Raw genomic sequence first — 12,014 nt, forward strand, 5'->3', positions numbered from 1 at the left:
GTGGGCATACATTCACACATGCACAAGCACACACACACGTATGTGTGGGCATACAATCACACATGCACAAGCACACACACACGTATGTGTGGGCACACATTCACACATGCACACGCACACACACACATGTATGTGTGGGCATACATTCACACATGCACACGCACACACACACACGTATGTGTGGGCATACATTCACACATGCACAAGCACACACACACACTTCACCTCCCCTTGACTTCAATACCCACAATCCCCCCCTTCATTCTCTGGAAGTTACCACTGAACACAACTCACACATCCCTACACCACGGGGATCCATATAAACCTCCAACAAACTCTTGTTGAAGCAAGACTCCCCTGGGGCATGCACTGCTTTGAGGCAGGCCAGCATCCACCTCTGATCTCCTTTAGGCTTCTCCATCCTCCACGTTTGGCCACACCTCCAGATCCAAAAGTGGACACACAGGATTAAGTGTGAGGCAGTCAATACACAGCGACCCTCTAGCCAACCAATAGCAGGGAAGAAAGGAGAAAGATAGGACCAATCAAAGCTGACCACCAGGTGCCCTGCTCACTAGCCCTTGATGGTATGAGCTGACAGGACAGAGGCTGAGGAGAAAGAGAGGAAGAGAGACCAGAGGAAATGAGATGAAGTTCTAAGCCTGCTTCGAAACCAGTTCTCCATGAACACTATAGCACTGCTCTCTCGAACGTGCAGGTTTTCAGTCCCACGTGACCTGGAGTCCTAATGGCAAAGGGCGCTCAAAAGGAAGACGTGGCATGACCTGACACCAGCATTATAATAAATACCACCTTGGACATTTTTGATATTTTAATACTCTACCATGACCAGAGTAATTCTCCCATTTGCTACAACCCTTTTAAACCCTTAAGAGTCACCGGGTGACAACGGCTTGACACTTTCTGTTCGGGTACGCCCGACTGCAGGTTCTCCAGAAGGGAGGCGTGCAACAGCTCTTCATAGGGCTGTTGGCAAGCTCAGTGGCTTGAGAGAAAAGCAAAGAACAAAGAGACTGTGATGTCAGAGATTAAATGCTGCTCTTCCATGCAAACTGAAACTCGCTTTTTGCGTGTGTGTTGGTGTATGTGTATGGTGTGTGAGGGGTGTGTGCGCATGTGCATGCGTGTGTGTGTGTGTGTGTGTGTATCTGGGGTGTGTGTGTATCTAGCATGTGAGGGGTGTGTGCGTGTGTGCATGTGCATGCATGTGTGTGTGTGTATCTGGGGTGTATGTATGTGTATCTAGTGTGTGAGGGGTGTGTGCGTGCATGTGTGTGTGCATGTGTATGTATCTGGGATGTATGTGTGTGTATCTGGTGTGTGAGGGGTATATGCATGCATGTGTGCATGCATGTGCATGCACGTGTGTGCATGGGTGTGTGTGTGGGTGTGCATCCATGGAGGCGAGAGGTCAATATCGTGTGTCTTCCTCAATCACTCCCCACTTTATTCTTTTAGACAGGATCTCTCAGTAAGTTCAGAGTTCACCCACTCACTAGACTGGCTGGTTAGTGAACGCTGGGAATCTACCTGCTTCCATCCACCCCTCCCTCAACCCAGGATTGAGATTACAGGCAGAGCCCACCATACCAGATGTTTTATTCGGATGCTGATGATCTGAACACCTTCAGCTCCTTGTGTTTGCACAGAGAGCACTTAACACGCTGAACCATCTCTATAGCCCTTTAACAATAGTTTCCAACCAGACACAGAAGTCATTCGAAACTGTCCCATTCTGCCTTGTGCTGAGATTTTCATTTAAGAACCCATGTATGGTGGAAGAAACATTGTCCATCCTTGCATCATAATTTTTTTCTTTAAGTTGTATTTTGAAATTCACTTACTAACTAACGGATTCCCACAGGTTTTTTTTATACACCCTTAGCTTTGATTAACCTACACTATCTTTTCTTCTCCCCCATGGCCCCTCCCATTCATGATTAATCCTTTTTTTATTTTTTTATGGGAGTATTTAAAAATAAAAATTATCATTCATAGTAAAGACAAAAAAAAATCCTAAAGGTGATTTTAAAAAGTTCCTTCTTAAAGAGAAAGGGGGAAATTAGGGCAAAGTCCAGGTAGAAAGCCATTCCTGTCAGTGAGAAAACTGCCTGCGGTCCGCTGTCTTCTTGCTGATGTGTTTAAAGATCTTGGACTTCTCCACTTTCTTTGTTTTCTGGTAGCCAAATCCACCGCCACCTCCTCTCTTTTTAAGCTTGCCATCATGGCTGCTCACATTCAGATCAACGAAGGGAGGAACCTTAAAGCCAAAGGACAGAGCCACCTGAGGCAAGTTTAAGTTGTTCACATCGAAGATCTGCTTGAGAGAGTGGGAGTCGTAGGCTCGTATGTAGGACTTGTATGCTTCCTGCGCGGACTTAAGGAGAAAATAGTTCTTTTCGATCAGCTTTTCCATCTGAGACTGAATATCAGAAACTTTAGACCAGGAAAAGTCGAACTGATTCAGTGGAACCTTGGATTGCTTCAAGTAACGAAGGAAACCCAACTCTTCAGGGCGCAGGGCATACCCTCTTCCGTTCAGGCTCCAAGCCGTTCTACCCACACGATGAATGTATTCCTTGGGGTCATCGGGAGGGTCATACTGAACAATCCAGTCGACTTCAGGGATGTCCAGCCCTCTGGCTGCCACATCTGTGCACAGCAGTATCCCTGAATCTGCGTTGCAGAATTGGAAGAACGTGGTTGTTCGCTTATTTTGCTTTTGCCTTCCATGGATGGCCAAGACAGGCAGATTGATGTAGTTCAGTAGCTCGTAGTGGTACTTCACAGACATACACAACGAAAAGAAGACCATCACTTTCTTCTTCCGGTTCTTCTTAAGGAATGTGAAGAGCAGAAGGAACCTCTTCTCAGAGGGACACACAACATATCCCTGCTCAAGTCCATCCACTGTGGCAACCTCTTTATCATCATCAACACCCACATACAATGGCTCTTTTTTTCAGAGAAATTCTTGCCAAATCTTCAACTTTTCGAGTTTGTGTGGCAGAAAAGAGCATGGTTTGCCTGCGTACTGGCAAAAGTTTAATAATTTGCTTTAATTCCTCTTCAAATCCAACATCCAAGATACGATCAGCCTCATCAATAACGAGACACTGAAGGTTCTTGTACATGAACCCTGGAGTATTCTGCATGTGGTCTAGAAGCCGGCCGGGGGTAGCCACGACAATGTTGATGCCGTTGGTGAGCTTCTGCGCTTCAGCAGACCTGTTGCTGCCACCCATGATCAGCCCGTACGTGTGGACATGGTGCGTCATCAGTTCCTTAAGAACACCAAAGGTCTGCATGGCCAGTTCTCTGGTAGGAGAGAGAATCAGGACTCCTGTTCCATTCCTGGGCATGAACTTTAACTTCACAATGAGCTCGATCACAGGGATGAGGAAAGCCAGAGTTTTTTTTTTTTTATGTATTTATTTATTTAAGATCTCCGTCTCTTCCCTGCCACCGCCTCCCATTTCCCTCCCCCTCCCCCAATCAAGTCCCCCTCCCTCCTCAGCCCAAAGAGCAATCAGGGTTCCCTGCCCTGTGGGAAGTCCAAGGAACCCCCACCTCCATACACTTGGAGACAATGGGAAAGCCAGAGTTTTGCCACTGCCGGTTTTAGCAGCTGCTAGAAGATCCCTGCCTTCCAGAAGTGGCCTGATACTTTTATGCTGGATCTCAGTCATGCGCTTGAAGCCCATTTCCTCTATAGCCTTCAGAGTGTTTTCATTGACGAGGTTAGACAAGGAAGCAAACGAAGTGTCCTCAAAAGCCCCTGTCAGCCCCAGGGGCAGGCTGGGCACTTCCTTGTCATCTGGCTTCTCCACAGCATCTTCTGTTTCTAAGAGCCACAGTGCTTTCTTCAGTTTTTGCTTTTTTGGTGTCAGGCTCTGCGCCATTTGCCATTTTCCTCTTTTTCTTCTTCTTTTTCTTTTTTGATTCTGAATCAGGAGATGGCACTGCTGCTGTTTCTCCATTGGTTAAAGCAGTAGGTTTCTGGGGTAACTTTTCAACTTTCAAGTTTTCCACTGTCTCTTCAGGCATGCCTCCGCTTTGTGCTTCTGCTGAGCCCACCCTCGTGGCATGCTTTACTGCTTTCTTAAACTTTTCTGACCTTTATCTCTTCTTTGGGCACATCTTCATTGGAAGGTTGGGAATGGTTCGTGTTTGATGCTTCTTGCAGCTTCAGGTTTCGCTGCCGCAGCTTGATGTTCCGCTTCTCAATCTTCTTGCACAGGAGTTTCATCTGTAAGTGCGACATGTTTGCCGGGCTGCGCTTGCAGGCTGCACTGAGCAGTAGCTGCACATGTGTAGTCGGAACTCGGAAGCGTGTCCTCATGATTAACCCTTTAACCCCTGATGTTCCCTCTCCTTCTTTCCCATGTATTAGTCTACTACCCTTCCAGTTATTTTTTCTTTCAATTGCACTGGGAGATAGTAGGATGCCATGTGGGTTTTCATGTGCTTTCCCTTTGGATCACCCTCCCCTCTGCCCCCTGGCTCCTCCCATACCCTGTGCCCCCTTACCTAAGCATTTCTGCCCCCCCCCCCGTATGCCTCCTCTCTGCTTTTGTTTTACCTACAATCTATCATCTCCTTCCTCTAATGTGCCCAAGCCCAAAGAGCGCCCTTCCCATTTCCTGGCTTCCACTTTTGCTCCAAATTAAACAAACCACAACATTTGAAAGTAGGCTATGCATATGAGAGAGAAGATGAGGGGTTTGTCTTCCTTGGCCTAAGTCACAGCATTTAGCATGATTTTTTTCTACCCATTTATCTGAAATTTGCAGGATTTCCTTTTTTTGTTATAGCTGAGTGATATCATTCTATTGTGCATAAACGCCACATTTTTCTTATCTATTCATCTGTTGATGGACATCAAGGTCGATTCTATTTCATAGCTATTGTGAATAGTACACAATAAACATCTATGTGTCAGTGTCTCTGTGGACATCAAGTCCACTGGGCACATACCCAGAAAGTGGTACTGCTGGTTCACATGGCAGCTGAGTTTCTAGTTTTCTGAGAAACTTCCAGACTGATTTCTGGAATGGCTGCATGGGATCTCCTCCTCATCGACACTATGTAAAAGCTCCCCCTTCTGCTACAGCCACACTCACATCCCTGATGATGCCCATTCTGACTGTGTGTGCCAGATAGTTTTTCTGTCAACTTGACTCGAGTCACCCGAGAGGAAGAAGCCTCAGCTGACAAAATAGAGCTATAAGATCAGGCTGCAGGCAAGCAAGCCTGTAGCATTTTCTTAGCTAGTGACTGACAGGGGAGGGGCTTGACCATTATTGGGGGTGCCACCCATGGGCTGGCGGTCCAGGGCTATATAAGACAGCAGGCTGAACAAATCATGATGGACAAGTCAGTAAACAGTGCTCCTTCATGGATTTTGCTTCAGTTCCTGCCTCCAGGTTCCTGCCCTGACTGCCTTTGATGATGCAAAGTGATGGAGAAGTATAAGCAAACTAAATCCTTCCCCCACCTCCATCCCCACCCCAACCTGTTTTTGGTCATGGTGTCTTGTCACATCAGTAGTAACCCTGAGATAGATGGTATCATAAAATAGTTTTAATTTGCCTTTCTGTGGTAGTTTGAACGGCCCCATGTGTTTGAATGTTTGGCCCATAGGAGCGGCACTATTAGGAGCGACCTTGCTGGAGGAAGTGTCAGTGTGGGGACAGATTTTGAGGACTCAAACTATGCCCAGTGTGGTACACAGTCCCCTTCTGCTGCTTGAGGATCAAGATGTAGAACTCTCAGCTCCTTCTCCAGTACAGCATCTGCCTGCACCCTGCCATGTTTCTCGCCACATTTGATAATGGACTAAACCTCTGAACTGCAAACCAGCCCTAGTTAAATGTTCTCCTTTATCAGAGTTGTTGTCATGGTGTCTCTTCATGGCTACCCTAACTGAGACACTTTCGATGGCTGAGGATGTAGAATACTTCTTTTTTTTTTTTAGAATGATTTGAATTTATTAATAATAGGGAGGAATGTGCTCAGAGAAATAATAAAGATATACCTAAGTATAGATATATGTTTCTTTTTTTTTTGTGTTTTCTAGCCATTTGCAGCTCTCCTTCTGAACTGAGTCAAAGGAGGTCCCAGAGACATCCAAACAATACAGAGTATTATCATTGTCTTGGATTACCCACCAAACTACATGGGAAGACTTTTGCTAAAGACACCACACACTTGGACTACAGGACACAGAGAAATTGATCTTGAACCAACAGTCAACTTCCTCCCTGCTGGCAAGCTGTCACGGTGCAGGAAGGGGCTATAGAAGCTTCTGGAAGAGAAAACACGTCAATTGTCTTACTCAGGGTTGGACCCTGTTTGCTGCAGCAGCAGCCTGCAAGACAAGATGTGCCCAACTGTGTAACAGTGGCATGACTGTTGTGGGGGTAACCAACCACTTTCTGATCGGTTATGAGGCCTGATCCACAGAGAGAACACATGCTTGGTACTATAAACCTGACCAGAAGCCCATAGCTAGAGAAATCACAGAGCCTAAAGGAGAACCTGCTTCTGTTATTTTGCTAAATGGTCATGCTTTCAAAGAGTCTCCTACCTACATATGTTTAAATCCACAGACCTGGGCGGTTCTCTGTCTTGGTCAGAGAGGTTTCTTTTTGCAGTGAGCAGCAGTCAATAGATAGATACATAACTGGTCACAGCACTAAGAAGAGGAGACTGAGTGATCAGCCCTAAATGGGGCATCTGTATCACCCCTACCCCACCCCAACCGAGGCTCAGAGGATACCGTGGAAGGAGAAGCAAAAAGAATGGAAGAGCTGGAAGATGTGAGGGAGTGCTGTGAGATTCTGTGTCCTAGAGAGATGACAGAGATAACCATCACACTTGGGAACCTGCACATGATCAAGTAACCAAAAGTCCAGCAGAGATGTGGTAGATGATTTCCAGGCCCTGCCCCTTACTGGGATGCTACTGGCAGTAGACAGTTGCTGGGAGAGGATCGTTCTTTTTAAAAAAAAAAAAAATAGGGGCGCTGATAGGATCCCCGTGTTCCAGTAAAGGGTTCCACACCAATGTACATATGGGGCAGCACTAGCTGGACTTAACAGGTTATAAATACACACCCCAAAAAGACCTGAAGCTGTGAGGGGGACATGTTGAAGATCTGAGAGCTGGAGAGGAAAAAAAGGGGAGTATATGAGTATGTGTGATCCCACTGTATACAGGTATAAAATCCTCCAGAATAAAGAGAAGATTAATGAAAAGACAAGAGGGAGGTATTACAAAATAAATACATTTTTTAAATTCTTCCCCTCCGGAATGTCATCCCCAGGTTTGTTTACTCAGAGGGCTCTCTCCAGCAGCTGGCCAGAATCAAGTTTCCAGTGAGCCTGCAAGCTTCACTTAGACAAACAAGGAAGCTGGGGCGCAAGCTCCAGGGCTAGCAGAGCAACTTGGAAAGAACCCTTCCAGACCTGCAGTCAACAACAAGGCAGGGCAGAGAAACACTGAGCCCCAGTGAGTGGGCTCAGTTTGGAGCATGGCTGTCAGAGACATAGACCAAGGAGTCCAGAGACAGAGGTCTGAATCCTAGCCCTTGTCTTTGTGCCTGTGAGTAAGCTACTCATCCTAAAAGCAAATGCCTTCATAGCTGTTTCTTTCCAGGTTCTGGGATTCTGACGGTGGATCACCCAGCCAACCTACTCCACAGGACTTTAAGTTCCCCCCCATTTTTACCTGAGATCATTAAGGACACCTAAACCTTGTTCTGACTTCTGTCAACAGCCCTACTGTGGGACACAATCCACTTACAACTTGTAAGTATGCCTGGTCCTCTCTCATCCTCTCCCTTGGGGTGACAATAAGAGCAGCCACCACAATGGGCTTAGCACAACAACACACATGGTGTCATCATAGCCTGATGCTAGAAACGCAGGAGGGTTCATACTATGAAGTTAAGGAAACAAAAACCAGGAGATGCTGATGAGCCTAATCTAGTAAGTGGGACTCAAATGTTGAACTTGTCCCACACCAGCAAAGGACAGGAAGTGCTAGGTATACCCAGATATGCACAGAGTCTGGGTATATCTACCCCTGAGAAGTGCAGGCAGTCTGTGATACTTCCTAGGTGACTATAAGGACAGCCCCACGCTCCTTTGGTTGCCGGGCAGTTCCTACTACAACTAAAAGTCACCAGAAGACATCTGTGCATGGAAGGGAGGCATGCTTAGCTTCTGTCTCACGGAGACGCTGAGCCATTTAAATTAGTCTAACCTACACATTTAATGAAATACAATAAAATACTAACAAGGTTTGTGTTGGGAAATCTAGACATGCTGATTCCAGTGTCGGTGCACACCTGTAATCCCAACATCCAGAGGCTAAGACAGGAAGATGAAGGCTAGCTTGGGCTACACAGGGAGAGCCCCCCATCTCAAACAAAAACAAAGCCAAACATAGAAGTGGACACAGATCCAGGAGCCTTCTGCAAAAGAGAAGTAATGGAGGGAACTGGCTTCTCCACACAGCGAAGCCACAATCACAGCGTTGAGTTACAGACCCACAAAGAGATGCTGTAGTGGACCAGAGCACCCAGAGGCAGACACTACTACAACCCAAAATAGAATAAAAGTGGCACTATGGCTCAGAAAAAGCCATTTATCCAGTGTTTTGCTTACAGCCACCAATATATCCTACTCTATCATAATAAACGAGATAGATAGACTTAAGGGTAGGAAATAAAATTGTTAGCAGAAAACATGGAAGAGATCCAAATGCCATAGAAAGAGAAGGGTGCTGAATTCAAACAGAAAAATAATTTAAGTCAGTCGGGGGGGGAGGGGGCGCACAGGGAAAAAATAATAACAACTTAAGTCAAGATAAACGATAAGCTTGGAAAATATATCCAATTGCAGTGCAGATGTAAACTAACCTCCTTAACAGACAGAAGGAGTATCTACAAATCAATAAAAGAGGCCAATCATCTAATTGAAAAATGTGTCAAAGGACATAAAAGCAGGCAGGTCACAGGCAGAGAAAAAGCAAACAAATGGCTGTGCATCCGGCAGATTCAGCCTCTAAAGAGATCCCATTATCCACTTGCAAGCTTAGCAAACATCAAAATGACTAAAGATACACAGTGGGCGGGGCATGGGAAACAGGTCTCATGATGCTACCGGGTGCACAGGCTGTTACACACACAGTTCAGTAACACCTGTCGTTTACAATGGTACAAACCTTGCCAAGAATTTACCTTCTGGGAGACCTCCTTAACCATATGCTTCAGCCTACATAATGTGACATACAAGTGCCCATTAGTAAGAGACTGGCCACACAAAGCATGAAGTCTCCGCATTGTTGACACGGAGCTGCTGTCTCTACATGGACAAGAAACATCTTTCATATATGCACGATTGATATTTATATAATCCAAGATGAGACACATAGTATATGTGTAAAGAAAGAGAAGCTACCTACATGCAAAATATAAATTTGAAAGCCGCTACCCCCATAGAACACTTGTTCATAAAACATTAAGCCATCATATACAAAAATTACCTCATAGAATTTTCTGGAGAAGTACATAAATACATAAGACATATCTCAGAACTAAAGCTATTATTCATTATATTACAATTCACAGAAGAAAGCATAGGATACGCTTTTGTGACCTTGGATTAGGATATCAGAAGCTAAAGCAGAAAATAAATAGATAAATTGGACTTCATCAAAATAAAAAAAATATATAGTGCTTCAAAGAACATCATTCAAAAAGTAAAAAGAGCCAGAAATGGGATAAAATTGCATTTGCAACACAGACATAGTCTTACATCTCAATAATGAAATGGTGATATTTTTTATTGTGTGTGTTTTAGTTGGGTTTCTAATGTGATAAAACACTGATTAGGAAGGAAAGGATTTATTTGGCTTACATAGCCTGATCGTAGTTGCTGAGGGAAGTCAGGACAGGTACCCAAGCAGGGGCAGAGGCCAGAACCATGGAGGAATACTGTTTATTGCCTTGCTCTCTATGGCTAACTCACCTTGCTTATTCATACAACCCAACACCACCTCACCAGGGAAAGCACCACCCAGACTGGGGAGGATCTGCCTACATCAATCATTAATTAAAAACAAATGCCCTAGAGGTTTGTCCACAGGCCAATCTAATAGAGGTACTTCCTCAACTGAGATCCTCCCAAGTGACTAATTTATATCAACTTGATATAAACTACCAGCAAGACTGTTGGTGTGTGGATGTGAGATATAGACACGTGTGTGTGTGTGTGTGTGTGCACCAATGTGTGCAGCCATGCACATGTGCAGAGTCAGAGGAGGACTCCGGGTGTCTTGCTCTACCATTCCCGACCTTACTTCCTCAAGACAAGCTCTCTCACTGAACTTGGAGCCCGGTTTGCAGCCAGCAAGCCCGGGAATCCTTCTGTCTTCTGCTCTCAAACCTCATGCACAGTGCACAGCCCTGGAGTTGCATGGTCACGTGACCACGCCTGACTTTTTACACAGGTGCTCGGGGTTCAGATTCAGGTGCTGACGCTTCAGCAGCAAGAGCTCTTAGCCACTGAACCAGCTCCCCCAGTCCCTAGGCAAGAAGATCTTAATAGTTCTCTAAAGCAAACATATAAATGGCCAATAAAGTCATACAGGGAAAGTCACTCCATTATCAAACAGCACAGTGCAAACCAAACCACAGTGAGGTACCACTTCCCACTCTCTAGGATCAAAAACACAGTCTGCAGCCAAGGTTAGCAAGGATATGAAGAACCTGTGTCCTCCCTATGCTTCTAGTGAGACACAGAATAGTATGGTGTCATCATCCTAAATAGCCATCAGCTTTTTAAAACGCTAAGCACAGGCACTACCAAATGACCAAGAAGGTCTTCCCTTAGCTCCATACCCAAGAGGAATTAAATCATATGTCCACACAAACACGTGCAAATGTTCAGTACAGCATTGCTCAGAATGGCCCCAAAGCAGAAACAATTCAAATATTTATCAACTGAGAATATAGCATCTTGGGTACTTTTCGATTACTGTGATAAGACACAACCACTAAAGAAGAAAAAGTTTATTGGAGGCTTGCAGTTTCGTGACCATTGTGGCAGAGAGCATGGTAGCAGGCAGGCAGCCGCGGTTCTGAAGCAGTAGCTGGGAGTTTATATCCTGATGGACAAGCAAGAGGCAGCAAGAGGGCCAACTGGGAATGGGATGGACTTTTGAACCCTCAAGACCCACCCCCATGACACACTTCCTCCAACAAGGCTACACTTCATAACCCTTCCCAAAAGGGTCCACCAAGTAGGGACCAGACATCCAAATATATGAGCCTGTGGGGGCATTGTCATTCAGACCACCACAAATGCAGAAATGAGGGTGGTATACAGAACTGGAGAGCGTACAGCTCCTGCAGAGAACCCAAGTTTGGTTCCCAACACCCACATAGGGCAGCTTAAAATCACCTGTAACTCTAGCTGTCAGGCTAACCCAATGCCTCTGACCTCTGCACTCACATGCAGATATCCCGACACAGACACCCACATATACCCATAATTTTTAAACGGAGACTGATCTTGAAAAAGACAAGGTGATACGGTAACTAATTAGGAAGCTATTACTCGGAGGAGGAGCAAAATGAACCCTGAGAAGACAATGCTGAGTAGAACAGACCTCCTGTGATGTGACTGCAGCCATGTGACAGTCCAAAGAGAGACGCCCTCAGACTCGGAAGTCAATCGGCGGTCGCCCGGAGCTGGGAAAGGCGTATGGAGAGCGAGCCTCAATGGATGCAGGGTTTCAGCATGGAGTGATGAACATATTCTAAAACTGACCTTAGTGATGGATGCATAACTCTATAAAATAACCTAAACAACACAGCGTTGAATATTTTAAAGGGTGAACTGTGTAGACAGTAAAATAAATCTCAGTGACGATGTGTGTGTGTGTGTGTGTGTGTGTGTGTGTGTGTGTGTGTGTGTGTGTGT

General features: G+C 45.5%; 2 protein-coding genes across 2 annotated transcripts in view; both read right to left on the reverse strand.

Annotated features, from left to right (window-relative positions):
- Positions 1-12,014, reverse strand: part of Fam174b (family with sequence similarity 174 member B) — a 45,749-nt gene that overhangs the window by 19,966 nt on the left and 13,769 nt on the right. The window lies entirely within an intron of this gene.
- LOC101980639 (ATP-dependent RNA helicase DDX18-like) lies at positions 2,041-4,285 on the reverse strand. The gene is given in 5 exon segments (XM_013350241.2): positions 2,041-2,983; positions 2,985-3,438; positions 3,631-3,867; positions 3,869-4,125; positions 4,127-4,285. Coding segments are annotated over 5 exon segments (1,974 nt in total). The 3' UTR covers positions 2,041-2,116.

Source organism: Microtus ochrogaster, chromosome 22 (assembly GCF_000317375.1).
Source record: "Microtus ochrogaster isolate Prairie Vole_2 chromosome 22, MicOch1.0, whole genome shotgun sequence".
NCBI lineage: Eukaryota > Metazoa > Chordata > Mammalia > Rodentia > Cricetidae > Microtus > Microtus ochrogaster.